Below are 22,890 nucleotides of genomic sequence, written 5' to 3'. Positions count from 1 at the left end.
GAGAAGCCATTGCAGGTGATTCTCTGGCTACGACTGGATAGGTAAGAATGGAACCAGGTGAGCGCAGTCCCACCCAGCTGGATGATGGAGGAGAGGCATTGGAGGAGGATAGTGTGATCAACAGTGTCAAAGGCTGTAGACAGGTCGAGAAGGATGAGGAGGGATAGTCTCAGTTACACTGGATGTCATTTGTGACTTTGATAAGGGCTGTTTCAGTACTGTGGCAGGGATGGAAACCTGATTGGAGAGATTCAAACTCTGAGTTGCAGGAAAGATGGGCACGGATTTGGAAAGCGACAACACGTTCAAGGACTTTGGACAGGAAAGTGAGATTGGAGATGGGGCGGTAGTTTGCAAGGACAGAGGGGTCAAAGGTGGGTTTTTTGAGGAGGGGGTTGATGATGGCAGATTTGAAGAGGAGGGGGACAGTACCTGAGGAGAGGGAACCGTTAAAAATATCAGCTGACATGGGGGCCAGGAAGGGAAGTTGGGTGGTCATCAGTTTAGTGGGAAATAGGATCGTGGGAGCAGGATGTGGGTCTCATGGTCAAGATGAGCTCGGAGAGGGCATGAAGGGAGCTAGGAGAGAGGCTGGAGAAAGCTGGTAATGATTTTGTGGCTCTGGTAGGTTACTATTTTGTAGTATGATTCCAGTGGCCTTGAATACTACTAGAAAGATTGGAACCAGTCCAAAAGAAATTGCACTCACCTTCATCCCAGCCCTCGGAGACTCCTGCCAGCTCATAATGCTTTTTACGCAGTTCTCCCAGACGCTGCCTCTCTTTCTGTAGTTGGCTCTCCAGTTCTAAAACATGAACCTTCAGGGCACAGATAAAAACACACAGATGTCATTTTTAGACTTTCTCTTGCGTCTTGTTCTGGTATCATTTAAATTGTGGTGAAATCTGATCCAGACCAGACTTAGAGGCCATGCTCCTGTTTTTATGCACATTACCCTAGAAACACAAGAAAAGGTGGGAGAAAAGCCATTCAGCCCATCAATCCCATCACTTCTGCAGACTATGTACAAGCTACCAAGTCATAGACTGTCTCTACCTGTTTAATCTCCCAAGGGAAAGATCTACACATACATTCCCTGATCAACAAAGGTTATCAAGCAAAACTCCAGAATATGCATTTATCCTCACACCTCCAGACAACAGCACAGATTATTCTACCTGACAAAGAATCTTTCATTCATCAAATGATACGCATCCTCTGGACACCGTGGGAGTATAGCTTGTGGGAAACTGTAAGCTGAGCATCCACAGGAAAACGCTATCACAATGTTACAGATAGGCAAACATTCTTTCCTATTCTCTCACTGTGTAAAGAACTCAGACATGTGTTATTGGGCAAGTTCACTTTGATTAGAAGCTAAACTGAAACTAACTACAACGTTAATTCCCCTAAAACTGTACCCCTGCAGGGGTGGATAGGTGGGGCCATGGTGTGTGGAGGACGCGTTTCATTCAAAGAATGTGGAAGATGCAACCGAGCAGGTAATCTATCTTTTTCATTACGTCAAGAAACCCGTGGAAAGGAGAAGAGTGCGATGCAAAGGCAACTTTACAGTACCTGTGTGTCCATCTCCTGTCGCTTGATTTGTGTTAGCGTCATGCTGGAGAAATCCATTGTATCTGGAACAAAGCAATGGAAGTGTTAGATAACAAGTCAGAAAAAAAAAATCAAAAAACTACAGACATGCACAAGCATATCGATCCCCGCCTGCAGTTTGTTTTCTCCCTTCCTCTCATAAAGGTGCTGATTTTTGCTGGGAGCTGGCTATTTTCCAAGATGCCCATGGACTTCATTCATGCGTCAGCTTACACATTGAAGTTATTCAATCATGGGGCACAACTGCAAAACTCAATCCTGTTCTCACCCAACTTCCACACAAACGCACTTTTCCAGTCTGAGGGAATGCTGAACGGTCGGAGATGCCGTCCTTCGGATGAGACGTTAAACCGAGGCCCCATCTGCCCTCTCAAGTGGGCGTAAAAGATCCCATAGCACTATTTCAAAGGAGAGCAGGGGAGTTCTCCCCGATGTCTTGGCCAACATTTATCCCTCACCAACGTTACTAAAAATATTATCTGGTCATTAACATTGCTGTTCGTGTGACCTTGGAAAATTGGCTGCTGCGTTTCCTACATTACAACAGTGACTACACTTCAAAGGTATTTCATTGGCTGCAAAGTGCTTTGGGGCGTCCTGAGTTCGTGAAAGGCGGGGTATAAATCCAAGTCTTTCCTTTTTTAAAAAAAAACGTCATCAGAAGCAGGAACTCCGGCTGACCTGCCCTTCCCTTGCCCAGGGATACTGAGGCTGATTGAGGTATCCCCACTGCCACCCAGTCCGAGGTTAGCTAAGTCAGCACAGAGCTGGGATTGAACCTGGAACCTTGTGGCCATCATGACATATATCACTTTAAAAATGCATGGAGTTTTAAAATGTATACTGTACTAGCAGGCAGTCAATAATTTTATAGCTTGATGCGTTTTTCCTTTATTAAGTCCTTGGACTTCCAGCACAATCCAGACGGGATTCACTCAGTATAAAACACTTCTTGTAAGAACTTTCATTTACATAATGCCTTATCACATCTCTCAGAAATGTCCCAAAGAGCTCCACATATAATGAATTGCTTTGAAGTGCAGTAACTGTTACATAGGTGAACATGTACAAGTATTTGGCACACCATCTTCCACAAACAGCAGTGAGATAAATGTCCAGTTATTCTGTATTTTGGTTGTGTTGGTTAAGGAAGGAATGGTGGTCAGAACAGCAGGAGAACTCCTTGCTCTTCTTCCAATAGTACATGGATCTTTTAACATCTACCTGAACCCATAGAACAGGGAGACAGGGCCCCAGTTTTGTCTGAACGATGACATTTCTGACAATACAATAGTCCTTAGGTATTGCATTGAAGTGTCAGCATAGATTACAAGTCCTGGAATGGGGTTTAAATGCACAACCTTCAAACTTGTAGATCCTACCAAATAAGCTCCAAGGTTATAAATACCTTATAAATATACACAAATAATCTCATAAAATTACCACGGTTCTAGTGCGGACTTTACTCAATAATGAAATGACATGGAGAACACCAATGTAATCTGAGCAGCTCAGTGGGTTAGAGACTTGCATTTCACATGGGATCTGGGCTCACCCCCAGATTCATGCGATGACAATCTCATCTGTTTACTGGCTGTTCGGGTCTTATAAAATGAGACTGTGCAGTCTCAATCCAGTTGCTACCGAGAACAAAACTGAGAAAGGCCATAAGCGTGGCCGAGACAAGAAGTATCTTCCGAGGTTGGGATTAAGACACGTTGCTGGAGCAGAGTAGACGGCTTTCCTCTATATCTAATCAGGCTAGATCTCTTACGAGTGTGCTTGATGCTGATGACAAACCCATTCCTCAATGTGAGGAGCATGAATTCAATACTATAAAAAGTGACCCAGAGTCATTCATCATACTTTCAACAACTCCTACTTGAAGGCCATTTTGATGCCCACTATTTGAAAGGCTTTTACAAATACTCATCCAATTATTATGGACTCGGTGAATTGTGATATTTCATCAATTACTGCACTGGTCACTGCTGACTCTCAAATCAGCTATGACCCTCCATGTCACTTGACTTTCACTATTAATTTTGCTGCTAAAATTTTAAACAATAAACAAAATCAAGGGTAGTGACATAAGCTCTGCATTTCCAGGTGATGAGATGTGATTGAGATCTCCTACATCCATGTCTGCATCAGTGCAAAAGACAGACAAGGAGTTGTTTGGAATAAAAACAGAAAATGCCGGCAACACTCAGGTCTGGCAGCATCTGTGGAGAGAGAAACAGTTAACATTTCAGGTCGATGACCTTTCATCAGAACTCTGATGAAGAGCAAGGCTGTCCTGGTGAATGGTCATCGACCTGAAATGTTAACTGTTTGTCTCTCCACAGATGTTGCCTGACCTGCTGGCATGGATTGAAAATTGGTTAACAGACAGGAAACAGAGGGTAGGAATAAATGGGTCTTTTTCGGGGTGGCAGGAAGTGACTAGTGGGGTACCGCAGGGATCAGTGCTTGGGCCCCAGCCATTCACAATATATATCAATGATTTGGATGAGGGAACCAAATGTAATATTTCTAAGTTTGCTGATGACACAAAACTAGGTGGGATCGTGAGGAAGATGCAAAGAGGCTTCAAGGCAATTTAGACAAGTTGAGTGAGTGGGCAAATACATGGCAGATGCAGTATAATGTGGATAAATGTGAAGTTATCCACTTCGGAAGGAAAAACAGAAAGGCAGAGTATTATTAAATGGTGATAGAGTGGGAAATGTTGATGTACAAAGGGACCTGGGTGTCCTTGTACAGCAGTCACTGAAAGCAAACTGGCAGGTGATGCAAGCAGTTAGGAAGGCAAATGGTATGTTGGCCTTCATTGTAAGAGGATTTGAGTACAGGAGCAAGGATGTCTTACTGCAGTTATACAGGGCCTTGGTGAGACCACACCTGGAGTATTGTGTGCAGTTCTGGTCTCCTTACCTAAGAAAGGATATACTTGCCATAGAAGGAGTGCAGCGAAGGTTCACCAGACTGATTCCTGGGATAGCAGGACTGTCGTATGAGGAGAGATTGGGTCGACTCGGCCCGTGTTCACTCGAGTTTAGAAGAATGAGAGGGGATCTCATTGAAACATAAAATTCTGACAGGGCTAGACAGACTGGATGCAGGGAGGATGTTTCCCTTGGCTGGGGGGTCTGGAACGAGGTGTCACAGTCTCAGGATACGGGGAAGGACATTTAGGACTGAGATGAGGAGAAATTTCTTCTCTCAGAGGATGGTGAACCTGTGGAATTCTCTACCACAGAAGGCTGTGAGGCCAAGTCACTGAATATATTTAAGAAGGAGCTAGATAGATTTCTACATACAAAAGGCATCAAGGGGTATGGGGAGAGAGCAGGAATATGGTATAGAGATAGAGGATCAGCCATGATCATACTGAATGGCGCAGCAGGCTCGAAGGGCCAAATGGCCTACTCCTGCTCCTATTTTCTATGTTTCTATGTTTCCAGCATTTTTTGTTTTTATTTCAGATTTCCAGCATCTGCAGTAATTTGCTTTTGAGTTGTGTGGGAATAACTGCCCCCCCGCCCCAACTTTCAGGGTGAACTGTGACCTGTACACTACCTTTCTCCTCAATCTGGGATTTTCCTGATTTGGTGGAAGCCACTACATTGGCCGTGGCCTCGTTTACCCCCCTGGATGCCTGACGCAGCCTTCCGAGGTTAGTGTTGTCTTTATCTGCTTTCACCTGCGAGAAAAAGAAATAATTACCACAAATAGTACGCGGCCAGTGCAAAGCTCCTGTCTGCACCGTAATCTTTCCCACTGTGTCAAAGTCAGAAGGATGATTGACAGAGATGACCCCAGAAACACTGAAATAAGGGCGTTTGGATTGGTTCCTAGAAAATAAATATGTTTTCTTACGCACTGCTGGGTGATAAATAAGTTTGCTCCCTCACATACCACTCTGGCATAAATAAGTAACTCTCTGAATGTAACATGAAGAACATGCTCTTATTCTTCATCTGTTTATTTTATGCGATTTTATATCGAATGCTAAAAAAAAAATTTAAATATTACTTTTGTTGATCTTCATGTATCCTTTGTAGTTCTTCATTGGATGCCTTTCTGCCCACTTTCCCTGTGATTGATTGGTGCTTTCCCTATTTTTTCCATTTGTGATTTGTTGCTTTTGTTTTAATGAATATGGCATTTGAGCCAATCATCTGCAAGAATTGTAACTACTGACCTTGGAGGCAGCAACCAGCTGAGCTGTACTGGCTGCGATCTCATGAGAACACACCATCAACTCCTCAAACTTCCCCTTTCCCTGGACAACCATGTCAGCAGCATCCCTGAAGAGACAGATGAGACAACACTTGACTGGGGTCCAAACCATCAATCAAACCCCAATAGCTACACAATTAAATAGAAGAGCATTACGTCTGAATTATAAAGCCATCTGATGTGAGCACAGTAATAGATAAAAACACATCAGAGAGCTACCTAGAGGGTTCAGTGGGTAAATAAACCAGCCAATGTTGAACTGTAACCTGAGAAAAATCAGTGATTAAAAAAATGACCATTCGGCCCACTGAAGCTCATCTCTCTAGTACATTAACTCTTATGACACTTAATTCATTTTGTATAACCTCTATTACATTGCTTGGTAGATTATTGCAAACGCTTACTGCTTTTTAAGCAAATGCATTTTCCCTGCAGATCAGGAAGATCCCAGGTTCAATCCATGTTCTGAGCTTAATTATCTGATACACAGAAACTACAACATGGGGACACTGTCTTAATTCCATGTGCCTGCCCTATTTCCATATCCCTTTATTCCCTTTTCCTTCAGCCACCCATCTAACCTATTCATAAATGTTGACATGGCCTCTGCTCCACAGCCTCACAACTCCACATGCAAAAATATTTCTTGTGCTCTTTGTCCTAAATCTCTTACATTTAACCAAATATCTATGCCCCCTTGTTCTTGGACCCTCAACCATGAAAAGTCTGTTTCTATCTATTCTGTCCCATCCGTCCATAATTTTAAACATCTCTATCAAATTCCTGTAATCTCCTGTTCTAATGAAAACAGCCCCAATTTTTCAAGTCTTTCTTCGTATTTGTATTTCCTCATACCCGGCTGCATCCAAGTGAATCTGTGCTGTACCCTCTCTATTACCTCAACATTCTTCCCATAGTGTGGAGCCCAAAACTGCAGAGTACTCCAAATGTGGTCTTGTTAAGGTTTTATATTGATTCACCATGCATCTCAATTTTTATATTCTATACCTTTTGCCATAAAACCCAGAATTTCATTAGCTTTTGTTATGGCCTTATCTACTTGAGGTGCTACTTTTAATGTCTGTAAACCTGAACTTACAAATCCCTCTGCTCTTCCACATCACCAAGCTATCCCCAAAGTACTTTATTTAAAAAAAAACAAAAATGTAACACCTCACATTTACTGACACTGAATTCCAACTGCCACATTCCTGCCCATTCCACCATCTTGTCAATATTCCCTTGCAGCTTCCTTTGGTCCTCAGAATTATTTACTCTGTTTGCTATTTTAGTATGGTCTGCAAATTTGCACAACACTTCCTCTAGCCCTATATCCAAATCATTGATTACACAGTGAACAGAAGCAGTTCCAGAACAGAACCCTGTGGGTCACTGCAACCAACTTCCAACCATCTGAGAAACTGCCCAAAACTCCTACTCTCTGCTTCCTCCCTTCTAACCTTCATATCCAGAACAGTAACTGGAGGAGTACAACTGGCCTTAGCAACACCTGGAATAGGGAAAAGAAAAGTTAGTTAAGGCTCACATTCCTGTGTGCTATATACTAACATTTTTTTGAAAGTGCACGTGTGAGCGTACAATAGGCGAGGAGAAGGAGGGACTCAGCTAAGATGTCAGGATTTTATTTTACGCCAGTCAATCTCCTGCAGTTTTTCACATGGTAAGTCAAGACCAAGTGCAGTGCCTCTACTGGGGAAGGGTGTAATTGCAGCATAACAAGTTTACATAGGCAGTTTGCAGTATATTTGTAGACATAGGAATTTGTAATGGAAAAAGTTGACAAAAATCTTGCATCTATGCACACTTCCTAACATATTAACAGATTGATTTACGTGTAGGAGAATGGATAAATGCTATCCCTCCCGCCGCCCCACATCTAATAATATTGAAATCCCTCCTAGCTTGTAGGTATTGGAGTTTCATGGGTATTTTCCTTCCCTACTGATATGCCCATTTCAGGTCTCCACATACAGCTGGCATTGGCTACAAGACTGTCACCAAGAGGCTACATAAAGAGTTGTACAATCAGTGCCCTGGAATGGGAACTGTATGAAGCTATAAAAATTTGTGCTCCAACTCCTACACTTACCTTCTTCTTTAAACTAGAAGCATCCTTCACCCCTAACCATGAGGTTACTTACACACAGGGTACATCCAAAGTCACTAATTTGCAGTTTTCATAGAAAGAAACAATGTCCAAAACACTGATAAAGATGGTGGAATATCCCATCAACCCAAGTAATAAAAACGCAATCTGACTTATTAGGGGTAATTACACAAGGCTTTCTCCGGGAGTGGAGCCTCATCACTGGTGAGCATGAGTCCGGGGCGATAGTACTACAGCCCTGTCTCCAACTCACACTCGCATCTAGTGAGCTTCACCCCCATTTAATCATAAACCAGCAAGCCTAATTTTAAAACATATGGAATTATAGAATATGATTCCCAAAGTAGTGGTGAAAATCTCAGAATCCCTTGTAACAAAAACAGAATTTGAATTATTCAGTCACTGTAGCTCAGGCTTTGATACATCACAACATAATATCCGTTCAATGGCTTGATGATGCCAGTGGAAGCCATATTCCAACATGTCACGTTCGCCCAACAGGCCACTGGTTTAATGGGAAAAGCGCAAATCAAACTTGCATCAACCAGGCACTCCCTAAACAAGGTCAGGCTCAATCTTTATAACAATCAGTCAAGTCTGCACCAGTGCTTTCCTCCCCATGAAGAACCAAGTCTAATCTTATTCTTCTGCTCACTCCCCATACCCTTAATATTCCACTTTAAGAAACTGTCTGATTCTCTTTCAAAAGATTTTATTGATTCTGCTTCAACAATGGTTTGTGGCAGAGAATTCCACATTCTAAGCAGCCTCTCTGTGAAGACATTTTTACCAACCTCTCCTTTAGCTCTATTTGTGATTATCTTATACTTATGTTGTCCCATTAGTGTCTTGCCAACCAGTGGAAACAAACTATCACTAATTACCTTATCATAACCCTTCATAATCTTTAAGACATCTATCAGGACACTCATTCACCTTCTCAGCTCTAGTGAAAAAAAAACAACTTCTCAAGTCTCTCCATTACTATAACCCCTCATCCCTGGCAACCCTAGTTAATCTAGACTGCACCTTTTCCATTGTTATTTTATCCTTCCTATAATGCTCAAAACTGTACACAATACTGCAACTGCGGCCTAAGGTCTTGTACAAGTTCAAGATTACTTCCTTGCTTTTGTATTCGATACCTTCAGATACAAAATCAAGGATTCCATTTGCCTTGAGTACTGTGTGGAGGGGGGGGGGGGTGGGGTCCAACTTGATGGGGCCTGTCTGATAAATGGGAAATGTTTAAACTCCACATTGGATCCCAAATAAAAGGATCTAACTGTGATCGAGATTCAACAACACAACTGCATGGACATTGCAGCTCCACAGCAATTCCAGAACAACTGGAGATCAGCAGGTGACTGAAAACTCCATATTTTTTGCAATGGACTGTAAATAAACAGCAGTTGCAATACTTACACCAACACAGTAGCTCCCCAGCCTACAGCCTTTGATGCAGAGATGAGGCCTTCAGTCCATCTGGAGTTCTTGGCATAGAACTCTTTCTGGGATGCTGCCCCCTGTCAACCAGAAACACAATATTCATCATAGTACTATTCCTCCAGCTTTCTCCCCATCTCTCTCGAAAGTGCATCTTATTGCTACATGTGCTGCCACCGGTCTAGTACCTCACCCAAATGCCCATTCTTCATGTGTGAGCGCCGGTAGGATAGTGACCACAGAGGGTATCAGAGCTATGCCCTCCCTCACTCGATGTCCAAACATGTGGTCTTTCCAACAGGGGTAGCAATGGATAATTGAAATCCTACCTGATTTTTCTCCTCCCTAGCCCAGAAGCTGTGAGCGCAATTGTAGCAACGCAAATTTTGCACAGAGCAGGAATCAATCTTGGGACCTTTTGCTCGCTATAGCTTTGTATTATGATGAGCAGTGCCTTTGAGGGAGTTCATCTCCTCATGATGTATTTGAAGAATGGGGAGAAGAGATTCCATTACGCCCAATTTGAATGGTGAAATCTGAATTGGTCATGAGGGGAAAGGAAGAACAGCACCAGGCACTGAGGTAATATGGTAAGGCATTGCACAAAAGGGTAAAAATGCTTTAGCCAGTAAATTCTCCAGGGGGTTCTCCTGACCTCCTGCCGTAACTTCAGCAGAAACCCCAGAGAAATAACGTAAACAGCTATTTACATCATTTAAGACGTAAACTGAGTGTGGGGGCAGGTGTCCTGCTCACAAGCCTTTGCCAGTGTTGCTCTCGAGCTATGAGAGTGGCCTGAGGTGATTCATCCAACACCTTCTAACATCTCCCTCTAAGGAGGCTCCAAGGCTGCATCTGCCCTCTCATGGTACGGCTGAGATAGAGGAATCACTGAGGAGGAATTAAGGACATCACCCACCTCAACAACAACTTGCATTTATATAGCACCTGTAACATTGTAAGAAGTTCCAAGGCACTTCACAGGAGTGAAATCAGACAAAATTGACACTGAGCCGAAAAAAGAGACATTAGGACAGGTGACTAAAAGCTTGGTCAAAGAGGTCGGTTGTGATGAGTGTCTTAAAGGAGGAGAGAGGTGGAGAGGTTTAGGGAGGAAATTTCAGAGCTTAGGGCCTAAACGACTAAAGGAACGGCCACCAATGATGAGGCAAAGGAAATGGGGGATGCACAAGAGGCCAGAGTTAGAAGAACGTAGAGTTCCCAAAGGGTTGTAGGTACATTCTCATGTTTCACGATCCTTCCACAGCTTCTAATCAACTAACTGCCTTACAACATCTTAACCGTCACATACTCCCTTGTATACTCGTAAGACTTCAGCGCAATCAACAAGTTTTATGCTCTTACCCTTTCACTCTCCACTATGTCTCTCTGCAGATCCTTCGATGTCAGAACCAGCATTTTGACCGCATGCATCAGGTCAGTGCAGGAAGCAAGGATCCTGCAGGGAGTAAAAGCACAGAATGTTTGTAATATAATTTTCACCTAAACAATTCCGCAACACTTTCAAACAAAAACAATTTGCAGAAAATACCACCAGTTCCATTTAAATCTTTATATGCCATATACTGAAGCTCTCAGGGAACAAATCTTTAAAGCCACTCTTATGTTACAGGACTTCTTCCTCTTACTGGGAGTTGAAGAGGGAGTAGTTCAGATTGGAAGCCTCCTTCCATAAACTTACTTTCTCCTTACCACATCTATCCTCATATCAGGTGCTTTAGTTTAGTTTTTCAAAAAGAAAAATTATTTTAAACAATTTGACCATCACTCCCCTGCAAGGCCCTTGGCCCAGGGTACCCCTGTGCTCTGAGACCCCTGGCAAGGGGTCTGATCACCCCAGCTTGAAGCATTCCTCGGTTTAGCACGTCCCGCCATTCAAAGGTTTCCCCAGCTGTGAACTTTCCTTCAATGTAAAGAGATCCCCCATTTTTGATGAGGAAATAGTCCCATGTCTGTCATATTCAGATTCCCAGTCAGAAAAGGCATGCAGTTATCAACAGCCCATCTAAATTCTCATCAGAGTCAGTAATTCCAAACAAGCTCCCCCAATGTCATTAGCCCTTAGTATTTAAACAAAGATACTCCCTTAAAAAAAAATCAGAAGACATATAAACTTGAGGATGTTCAAGTCACCTAAGTTCCTCATGAGGGCTTATTGGCAAAAGGAAATCATCACACTGTCCTTTCATCCCAAAGCCTGGGTTCAAATCCAGCTCCGACTGACAGGATCTCTCTCCCTCTCCCCTCCCAGGGTTCCACAAGAAATTAATTTCTGGGAGACAGTACACAGATATACAGTAGCAAACCTAAATCACACTAGATTTGTGATACTATTCCAGCTCCCTGACATTTACATGGGAATAATGGGTCAAATTTACGAAGGTTGTTGGTGCCTGTAGAAAGTTGAGGGCGAGAAGTATTATAAACAAAATTTTTTTTAAACTGCAGATAAAAGCAGCCATTTGCAAACCTTTGCAGCAGTCACGAATGCATTCAGCAATTCAACCCAAAGCAAAATACAATAGAGTCAAGAGCAATGAGACTGCAGTGATTTTTAATTTTTATAGCAGCAGTGAGCAGAAAATGGTTTGTCCATTGGCATACTACACCATGAGAGCAAATGGGAATTAAATTACTCCATTACAATTCTGCACAATGGGAGGGAATGGGAAATGAACTAGTCAACTGGAGTTTTCAACTATGGGTGTGAATGGAAAGCAAACTAGTTCATCAAAGTCTGTACAATGGAAGTGAATGAAGAATGGATTAGTCTGTTGGAGTTCTGTACAAGAGAATGAATGAGAAGTGGATTAGTCTAGTGGCATTCTAGATACTGGGAGTGAATGTGAATGGATTTCACCCCTGGAATTCTATAGAATGGGGACCACTTTCACAGAGGTGGACCAGCCCCACAGTTGACCATTGTGTGGGGTCCATTTGCAACAATACATTAAATGGTACATTTAATGAGAATTACATCTAATGAGAATATGTTGCAATTTTTTGTTTTGTAGAATAATTCCTGGGTTTAAAGACAGTGGGTCTCATACAACATCTTTTTCAAGCTGTTTAGTTTACCCAACTGAGGCTTTGACATCAAACATGAGGCTACAGTTGCCAACTCTGGCTAGATGTAATCCTGGAGGTTTCATCACATGAGCTTCTCCCTCCAACTGCCCCACCCCAAGCTCTCCCCATTGGTCATCATGCATGCCCAATCACATGGCGCAACACCTTCCCATGCCAACTCTTCATTACCCGATTGGATGTTTCTTGACTGTCAGTCAAACAGCCTTTTCTTTCCCAACTCCAACAATTTTATAACTAATCAACAAAAGAGTTGAAAGATTTTTTTTTTCTTAATGCCCCTATGATTTTTCTCCTGGGTTGCTCCCAGCAGCGTTCTGGACATTAATCTTCAATTCCTGGAGACTCCGGATTGGCAATTCTACATGAGGCCCTTTGAGCAGGAAGATCACCTTTGAGATTATGAAATGATTAGCACTCTGCAATAGATGAGGAGTCCTTACTGGCACCCAAACTTCTTGTACTGACCTCTCATTCACCTCCAGATTCACACCCGTATCTCCTTCCCTCGACTTGCTCAGCATTTCCTGGTTACAAGATTTAAAAAAAAACAGAAAACCATTTTAATCAGCAGGTTTTAAATGCAGCGAGCAGAACTCCTTCCTACTGCAACAATCAGTCATGGAAAGGCTGCGTCTTTTTCTTTATAAAGCTTTTGAGGAGTAAAGGGCCGAGTTCTGTATCATGTCAAACTATATTAAAGGCTGAGTTCTCTCTTGCTCACTGTGTAAAGATGCACATACCGTTCCAGATAATATGGTCTTCAACTTCTTCCAAACAAACTTCAGACACAGTTATGTACTAAACGGAATGTGATTAATAATAAACAGAACCCATAGTACAGGTCAGCAACATGGCACAGAGCTCTTTGTGTCCCTATCTCCTTAGAACCTTCCAGGTCTTGTCTTATTTACCCAACTTCCCCATTTCACCCCCTCCCCACTTTGTGTAGTTTCTCTCTGTGAAGGAGCCACAGACCATGTGTTGTGTTAGACTGCCTTATAGTAACAAACCTTCCTACTGAAATTCCAGAATTGTAAAAATTCAGAAAAGAAAGAAAAACCTTCCCTGCAGATTGGTTTAAAAAAAATGTTTGTGATTCTCCCCAAAGGTCTTGGATTTTCACGCCGTTTGCTTTGCTTGCGGAAGGTTTGTCAGCTGACGCGCTGTTTTCTGTCAAGAGGATGAAGCAGGGCAAGAAAAGACCCGATTTCCTCACCAGACCAGAGGAGAGAAATGTAACTGTCAGGAATCCCATCAGGCCCTCAGGCAAAGTACAACAAGCTGGATCATTGACTGGAGAGACGGGACAACCCTCAAGAAGTGTCCCACGCCATGCCAATTGCACCAACTCCCTGTTGCAACATTCCTTCACACATTTGAATTCATAATCCTCTTCATGTACACAACTACCTTTTCTCTTCCAACGACTTACTTTTCAAGTGAGGGGCGGAAAGGGTTCATGGATCGCTGCATCTACCCATCCACCAACAGGAACTGTACCCAGTTATAAAAGTCATTTCCCCGATATACAGCCTTGTTATTCTATCGAATGAAATTGGAGCACCTCCCACTGGTGCAAATCACCTCTATCCTTGTTGTAGCGGCTTCAATAGCCGCTGATGTGGCAGACATCTCCTGTTCCACCAGATCACCCAGCTCTTCTTGTTTGACGTCTCTTCCTTTCGGCCTTAGCTCCTAAAATAAACACATACAACAGTCGGTAGCATTGCAGAAAGTGCAGAGCAATTCGTGGAGAAGGAATTCAACTTAGTCAGTCCAGAATTACAGGAGCTCCCCAAATGGTTCAGCGGGGACGTTTATTGTCTAGTGTGGTACTGAAGCATATAGACCAAGAAAGTCCCAGGTTCGATTTTTGTTCCATGCTGAGACGGCTGTTCTCAGCTGGGCCAGCAGTTGAGGTGCTACAGGTGGCGTCAGCATCCTTGGGTTGGGGAAGGGACTGAAAAGGTGTCACGGTTCTTGCTCCTGATCATTCTCCTGCTGGAAAATACACACATAAGGGCTTGGCTGTAATGATTCCCAGGGTCCAATAGTCTACTGACCCTCACTGACTGGGCTTACATGTAGAATGGTAACTTGGACGAGGTACTGGATGGTATCCAGCATCTGTGGAACTGAACTCCATCATGAGTCAGTGCCTTAGGAAAGGAGGAGGGAAAATTAGAGAGGAAAAAAATCACCCTGTGGGGGAAATTGGTGGCATAGAGCTGCACCCTACCATACCAGGGTACAGCTCGATGTTGGTCCATTGTGCTACATCTCAAGTCTATCCAATGATTTTTCTAAATTTAAGAGGCGAGTCTGGCTCTTACCTCCGCAATTGTGTTTATCTGGTTCAGACTTTCTCTCACTTTTGTGCAATCTGCACTGCTCAAAGTTGCAGTGTCCTTCAAACTGGAGAAGTAGGAGAGTACCTCATTGCCGCACTGCTTACACGCATCCGATAGGCCTAGCAATTAGAAAACAGAGCCAACTTAAGGTCTGGGCAAAATAGTATAACCACACAACCAAAATTACAACCACACACTACCACAGTCTGCTGGGGGTTTTATCCCAAGGTCAGTAGACTTCTCTCCTTCTTTGCTCACCTTGGTTGTAAAGACACTGCGAAATGGGAAATTTAGCCCACAGGTTTTCTTTGATGTCGTGAGCTATGGAACAACAAAGATCAGCGAGGGTTGCTGCTCCTGATGGTTATTCGGTGATCCCTGGTGATTAAACCTTTGGGTAAAGTTCAGCTGTAGTGCACCCGTGGCCAAATAGCATGATTTTACCAGGGGTCACACCCCTGGTCAAGGCTCAGATCAAAGAATGGCTATTTGGGTGAGATACCGAGTGCAACTGCCACCTATTTAACCGTCCACAGCAAGGAATCAATGAATTCAGAACACAAGGGGAGATAAAAATAAAAGACCCTCACTGACTTCATCGCCACTGCAACATATTTTCTTTTTGAAAAAGATTTCAATGAGAACTAATTGAATCCCAATCTCCTGAAATTCCTTAATTTTGTCTTAAACAGAATCAGAAAATATACCAAGTAAAACAAACAGTTCCTTTTCACAAATTTAAAAAAAAATTATCAAAACAGAAAACACGATGATCCAATTTGCGCACATTTATAAATAAATCACCTCTCAGCATTCTAAACAACTGGTATCCAAGTCAGTCAGAAAAGCCTGTATTGTATCAGATACCCTCATTCTAAGGATATTGAAATGAGCTGCACCAATTCATCTGAAGATGGGAATTCTTGCTCACTTTCCCTTCCCTCCCTCAATAGGGTAGAAATTCATGTCGGTGAGTTTCATGGGCAAACGCTTAACACACGAACTACAATCCTGTGGGTGTTACCCAGTTAACATGCAAAAATATTGCGTACAGGAATGTAGCACGAGCACATTGGGCATTCACTCATGACGTCGTGCACACCAATCCCGTGGTAAAATCAAATAGTGAAGGGACTTCCTGCAGGACAGCAATTAACCGATGCAGCTTTGAAAAAACTGCGTAAAGGAATATAGGGAGCAAAATCAGAGGTACTTAAAATTAACAAAGCCAAAAAACCTTCCAACAAATTATAACAGTGCAACAGAAAGGTTTCTAAATAAAGGAATGGATAGAAGATATTATTAGTAAAACTGTATTTTAAATACACACAGGAAAAACTGCCACACACAACACTAGAAGACAACCAAATATATAAGAGGGGGACGGGGGAGAGAAAGAGACAAAAAGGGAGAAAGAGAGAGAGAGAGAGAGAGAGAGGAAAAGGGGGAGAGAGAGAGAGAGAGAGAGAGAGGAGAAAAGGGGGAGAGAGAGAGAGAGAGGAAAAGGGGGGGAGAGAGAGAGAGAGGGGAAAAGGGGGAGAGAGAGAGAGATAGAGAAAGAGAGGGAGGAAGAGTAGGTAAATGCACGATCCCTGGCCTGTGCTGATTTAGTTGGTCTCAACTAAGGTGGTACTACGAATAGTCCTGCTGTTCCTGGAAAAGTGCATGAGTATGAACTTGGATGAGGACATGATTGCTTTTGGCTGTGATATTTCCTCCCATGGTCAAATAGCCTGAAAACACTCACCGTTGAACTGTACCCACAAAGAACGGCTAGGTATTGGAGGACAGCTGGTGTCCGTAGATTCATTGGTGTGATTCTGTGATCAGGCAATCAGTGGAGTGTATCTTGGGCAAACAGCCTATTATTCTGCATCCATTAAAATTAAAGGAAAGAAACTCAGGAGCTGCATTCCCTCAATTTCCCAAGATCAAGGAGGGATCAGACAGGGGAGAAATGCGAGGCAGAGTGAGGTGGGTTTAAGAGTGCATGTCCGTAAATGCACAGAGCGTGGTACGGTTGATGAGCTGCAGGCACAAGTAGCCACATGGGACTGTGATATAGTGGCAATAATGGAGACCTGGCTCAAACGAGGGGAGGAATCAACACTTAGTATTCCTGGCTACAATGTATTCAGGAAAGGTAGGGAAGGAAAAAGAGGGGGGATGGCAATATTGATCAAAGATACTGTTACAGCACTACAAAGGGAAAATGTAGTTGAGGGTTCAAAGACAGAATCTATTTGGTTAGAATTAAGGAACAATAGAGATGCTACTGGGTGTATTCTATAGGCCACCAAATAGTGGGAAGGAGATAGAGGAGCAAATTGCAAAAAGATGCAAGACCTTTAGAGTAGTGATAATGGGGGACTTCAATTATCCTAATATAGACTGGGAAAATAACAGTATAAAGGGCAAAGAGGGGGAAGAATTCCTGAAATATGTATAAGAGAACTTTCTTGATCAGTATGTTTCCAACCAACGAGGAAGGAAACAGTGCTGGATCTAGTGCTGGGGAATGAAGTGGGGCAAGTGGAGTTTGTTTCAGTGAGAGAGACCATTTGGGAAACAGTGATCACAATATTAGGTTTAGAGTAGTTATGGAAAAGGACAAGGAAAAATCAAATGTGAAAATACTCAACTGGAGGAGGGCTAATTTCAGTGAGTTGAAAAGGGATCTTGCCAGGTGGACTGGAATCAAAGATTGGCAGGTAAAACAGTAAATGAGCAATGGGAGGCCTTCAAAGAGGAGATAGTTTGGATACAGAATAGACACATTCCCACGAAGGGGAAAGGAAGGGCATCCAAAGCTAGAGCTCCCTGGATGACTAAAGATATAAAGATTAAAATGAAACAGAAAAAGGAGGCTTATGACAAGTGTCAGGTTCACAATTTAGTAGAGAATCAAGCTGAATACAAAAAGTACAGGGGAAAACTGAAAAAGGAAATAAGAGGGGCAGAGAGAGTGTATGAGAATAGATTAGTGGGTAACATAAAAGGGAACCCAAAAGTCTTCAACATATCCCCATTGACAGTTTCAAAGATTTGGTTGGTCTTTACAGCAAAATTCTAACCATTCCTTTCAATTCTGGAAATCAAAAATGGGCAAAGGGAAGATGGGGCAGATTAGAGACAAAAAAGATCTTCTTGTGGAGGCAGAGAGCGTGGCTAAGGTACTAAATGAATACTTTGCATTTATCTTCACTAAAGAAGTGGATGCTGCCAATGTCACTGCAAAGGAGGAAGTAGTAGAGAAATTGGATAGGACTAAAATAGATAAAGAGGAAGTAATAAAAAGGTTGGCAGCCCTCAAAGTAGAAAATTCACTCGATCCAGATGAGATGCATCCTAAGTTACAGAGGGAAGTAAGGGTGGAAATTGCAGAGGCTCTGGCCGCAATCTTCCAATCCTCCTTCGATATGGGGACTGTGCCAGAGGATTGGAGGATTGCAAATGTTACACCCTATTCAAAAAAGGGGAGCGGGATAAACCCAGCAACTACAGGGAATGGTAGGGAAACTTTGAGACACATTAATCCGGGACAAAATTAATCAGCACTTAGAAAAATATGGGTTAATAAATAAAAGCCAGCACAGATTTGTTAAAGGGAAATCATGTTCGACTAACTTGATTGAGTTCTCTGATGAAGTAATGGGGAGGGTTGATGAGGGTAATGCGGTTGATGTTATGTATATGGACTTTCAAAAGGTGTTTGATAAAGTACCACATAATAGACTTGTGAGCAAAATTGAAGCCCATGAGATTAAAGGGGCAGTTGAAGTAGAAAAATTTGCAGGGCTATGGGGAAAGAGCAAGCGAATGGACTAATTGGATAGCTCTTTCAAAAAGCCGGCACAGGCATGATGGGCCAAATGGCCTCCTTCTGTGCCATATCATTCTATGATCTGCTACCTAGGAGAACCAAATCACAGAATTACCTCTCCATATCCTGTCATGAGGGCGTACATGATGGGGAAGCGAATAGAGGGATACGGGAGCAGGGTGCGAAGAGGTGATTAGAACGGATGGAGGCTCGTGTGGTGCATAAACACCAACATAGATGAGTTGGGCCAAATGGTCTGTTTTTGTGCTGTAAATTCTATGTCATGAGTCAGTATCATTAGGGGAAGAGTAGAGAAAAATGGAGGTGGTTAAATATGAAGAACCAAGCTGTGGCTGGCCTCCTGTATTGAGGTGATACTGTTCTTATTCTGGAGATGGTGAGCACCCAGAGCTGATATGTTAGTGCCTGATATGGGGGCTCCCAGCCTCCCACACCATGCTCTAGCTTTGATAGAATACCTCTCATCGTCTCCACTAACATTTCTGAAATAGCAAAGACTTTCCTTTGGATCTGCTCATTGATTTAAATAATTCAGTGGCTATTATTTATTAATCTATTCAGTAACAGTATCTACCCCCATCTAATTAAATACAAACCACGGCAAAAAAAATAAACTTTTGTTTTAACCAGGGGCCCACAGTGTGTCGAAATTGAGAATTTATTTCTGTTTCCCCCCCCAATTTACTCCCCGTGTGAACAATTCCACAAGAACAGACAGCCTTCCAGTCCCTTATAACCAAGTGGTCGTTCTTCGTGTGCTAACATAGACAGTGGAGTGCCAGCAGGTTGGCTGATCGTGAGTAAGAAAATCGCAACTGAGTCCAATCATGTCCTCCACCGCATCCACATTCACGCACACTGCAGCAGGAGTCAGCGGACAGCAATGAGCAAACCCGGGCTGACTTCTCTCAATCCTAGCTCAGGAGCACTAAGACCAATTGCAGTGTCGGAACTGATGCCCTGGGTCAAATCAGCTAACTCGACACAGGATCCTAGAGCTTCTGACATTGTAGTGATACAGTTGGCAAGTATCTTTATCCACCAGGTCATCGGAGAAGCCAGGAAATTGGGGGTGAGGGAAGGAATCAATCGTAACACGGTAAAGTAAAACTGGACAAAAAATGTTTAGTGTGAATCTATTAACAAACTTAACAAATGAGACACGTAGCTTGAAATGATGGAATACAGGAAATATTGCACAATGATTCAACAGCACAATTCAGACACAAATTATTCTCTTGTAATTCAGACAGTGATTGAAGTATCACAGGATATTTCATGGTCGCCCACCACTCATTCCATTCCCCTCCATGAGGGCACACATGAGGGAGAAGGGAATAGAGGGATACAAGGGCAGGGTAGAAAGAGGTGATTAGAGTGGATGGAGGCTCATGTAGTGTATGAACACTGGTACAGACCTATTTCCGCCCTGTAGATTCTATGCAGCTTTATGCAATGAGTCAGTATCGTGGGTGAGTACCCTGTACCTCCTTACTGAGTTCAACCCCTCGGGCTGGGAGGCAGGCTCTTGAATGTAGTTATGACCCTGATGAAGCTGGGTTACATCAGTCACACACACTAGCCACTCAGTTTCTTCTAGAAACTGTGCCAAGCTTTAGAGAAAATCGCAGCTCCTCTGTGTGGGGGAATGTAAGCCAGTTGACGTAAGCAAGGCATTGCTTTTTAAGCCAATCCATATGCCAGGTTGATAACAAGAGCATCGTACACGAAAGCAGATTGACAGCATTACTTACGGTCTGCCTCCTCCATTGGCGCCAAATGGGAGGTGGCACTACCCTGAACAATGGCATCGCCCAACAAATGGGTAAAGAGGGTGACTGACTGCAGCAGGTTGCTGGCATCTGGAAAATAAAAATATTATGAAGAATTAAAATACTGTGCACAGAACAATGCCGACCATGTCAGCCAACTCAAGGTGCACACAACATTCTTGTGCTTTCATCATAAACAAACTTTTCCTCCCCTGAAGGTACTGACTCTTGCTGGCATACAGTTCTATAGGTGCCAGCCAGCCACCCTCCAGTACCTTGACCAAGTGGCTATTTTTCATTCATAAGATTAGACAGTGAGAGTCTGGAGATTGTTGACCCATAGAGGGACCTCGCAGCCAACTTCAATCCTGTTTTCACCTGGCATTCACACACGTGTACTTTCTAGGAAGAATCACACTTCAATAATCAAGAGCAGGAACAATGAATTCATTTGTCCCTTCCTTAACCCCTATTTTTAAGTGCACAGTTGTGTTACGCATGTGTAGCACATCGTATCAGACAATAAACACACACAGGAATGTTATAACTTGTAGGCACAATGCTCTGAGAATTGCCTTAAAGGGTGTCCTCAAAACGGAGCCAGTAGTTGGACGGAACTGTGGGATGTACTAAACGGCTAAGAGCTGGGAATGTCAGTGGGAACAAGGCATTTTCAGGGTCTAGAGAAGCAGGTCATCAAGGCCACAGGCCAGAGGTAGCTCAGAAGGAGATATAAATGTTAAACTCCCTAACTGCTATCAGAACACCAGTTCTCTGTACCGAGAGACTGAGGAGTTAGGAGGGGTGAATTACCACCTGACACGGTTGGGTTTTGCAGTCACCAGCAACCTGAAGTTACCAGGGGCACTAACGCAGCTGGTTGAGATATTGACACTAAAAAAATGGGGCAAACTCTTCTGACACATATCACTCAGATTGGTCAATGGAATGGAGGGGCTTTCTTGAAAAATCAAGGATATATAAGAGGGTGTTTTGACACCTTCAGGCTTTCGATTTCCAAGCTCCTTCGGTTTTAGCAATATATATCTACTGTACGGAGAAAGGTTCCAAAACAGATGTGCATCTATGACAGAGGGAGAGAGATTACAGAAACTAGTCAGTAGCAGGAAGACATAAGAGTGTCACTTAAATGTGCAAGTATTCCTGAGATTGGAGAAGGGGAGGTTTAAGACAGTCTGGATACAGATACCGGAAAATATTTGTCGGGATACCTATCCTGGTGTTCTTACAACCTGTATACCAGTGTATTATATAATAAATTCACACAGGAGTATTGTACCTGTGTAATAGCTACAAATGCTATTCCCTCACCACCAATTATATCCCCCTCCCTGACCACTGACTCAGGCTGAACCTCGGCGTCCTTTTTAACCCTGAACTGAGCTTCCGACCCCATATCCTCTCCATCACTAAGACCACCTACGTCCACCTCTGTAATATTGCCAGTCTCCGCCCTGGCCTCAGCTCATTTGCTCCTGAAAACCTCATCCATGCTTTTGTTATCATCACACACGACTATTCCGAAGCTCTCCTGGCCGGCCTCCCATCTTCCACCCTTCATAAACTTGAGCTCATCCAAAACTCTGCCGCCTGTATCCCACTCACCCATCACCCCTGCGCTCGCTGACCTACACTGACTCCCGGTCCACCAACACCTCAAATTTAAAATTCTCATCCTCATGTTCAAACCCCTCCATGGCTTCATCCCACACTATCTGTGTAACTTCCTCCAAGAATTCTGCCTTCCCCCAACTCTGGCCTCGTGCGACCCCCTCCACTCCCTTCGCCCCACCAGAGGTTACCGACCACCAGCGTCTCAAGGGGTCCTCACTTGAGCATCATCAGCCTTCTACCTGCCAGTCTGAAGCCACTGAGGGGAGCACCTCATAGGAGTGGTAGGATAGATAAACAAACATTTAAGAAAAGCACTACGGGTTAACACAGGCAACAAATGACGCTAAGGTTATTATTGTGTTAGCTATTAAAATATTCACCTTCTTTGACTTTTCAATTTTGTCTGCAGTGTGGTCTCAGAGCAGGTACTGAGCCTGCAATATCAGGTCTCGTGTATATGATAAATGGCTAAAGGTTGGTGCTTCTTTATTGCAGAGTGAAAGGACTGGTAAAGGTGGTATTGAGGACTGTTAATGCGGTGGAGGAGGGGCAGAGTAAAGGTTTTGGGAACGAGTAGGTCAGGTGATGAGCTGAGCAATCAACTAATCCTGAGCATCTCCACCTGCAAGGTGGTGTCCTCACCCTCCCACTTCTGTTCCTTCCTCGTCTGTGACCAGGTCTTCTTCGTCAGACGTGGGAAAGCTCCTCTTGCTGCTCTCGCTTCATGTGCATTACATGTTG

The 22,890-nt window shown here is 43.3% G+C and overlaps 1 protein-coding gene across 4 annotated transcripts in view; it reads right to left on the bottom strand.

The window, feature by feature from the left end:
- Nucleotides 1-22,890, bottom strand: part of hip1 (huntingtin interacting protein 1) — a 228,191-nt gene that overhangs the window by 4,293 nt on the left and 201,008 nt on the right. For all 4 annotated transcript variants that reach the window (XM_068008049.1, XM_068008050.1, XM_068008051.1 and 1 more), the window contains 10 exons: nt 20,497-20,604; nt 14,881-15,017; nt 14,132-14,242; nt 13,013-13,071; nt 10,802-10,895; nt 9,416-9,516; nt 5,825-5,930; nt 5,200-5,323; nt 1,579-1,640; nt 710-818 (listed from right to left, as the gene is read on the bottom strand). In XM_068008049.1, coding sequence (XP_067864150.1) covers nt 710-818; nt 1,579-1,640; nt 5,200-5,323; nt 5,825-5,930; nt 9,416-9,516; nt 10,802-10,895; nt 13,013-13,071; nt 14,132-14,242; nt 14,881-15,017; nt 20,497-20,604 — 1,011 coding nt within the window. The remainder of the gene's footprint in view (nt 1-709; nt 819-1,578; nt 1,641-5,199; nt 5,324-5,824; nt 5,931-9,415; nt 9,517-10,801; nt 10,896-13,012; nt 13,072-14,131; nt 14,243-14,880; nt 15,018-20,496; nt 20,605-22,890) is intronic.

This window comes from Heptranchias perlo, chromosome 28 (genome assembly GCF_035084215.1).
Source record: "Heptranchias perlo isolate sHepPer1 chromosome 28, sHepPer1.hap1, whole genome shotgun sequence".
Taxonomy (NCBI): Eukaryota; Metazoa; Chordata; class Chondrichthyes; order Hexanchiformes; family Hexanchidae; genus Heptranchias; species Heptranchias perlo.
Note: the sequence above shows the minus strand (reverse complement) of the source record. Positions and strands in the feature narration are given on the sequence as shown.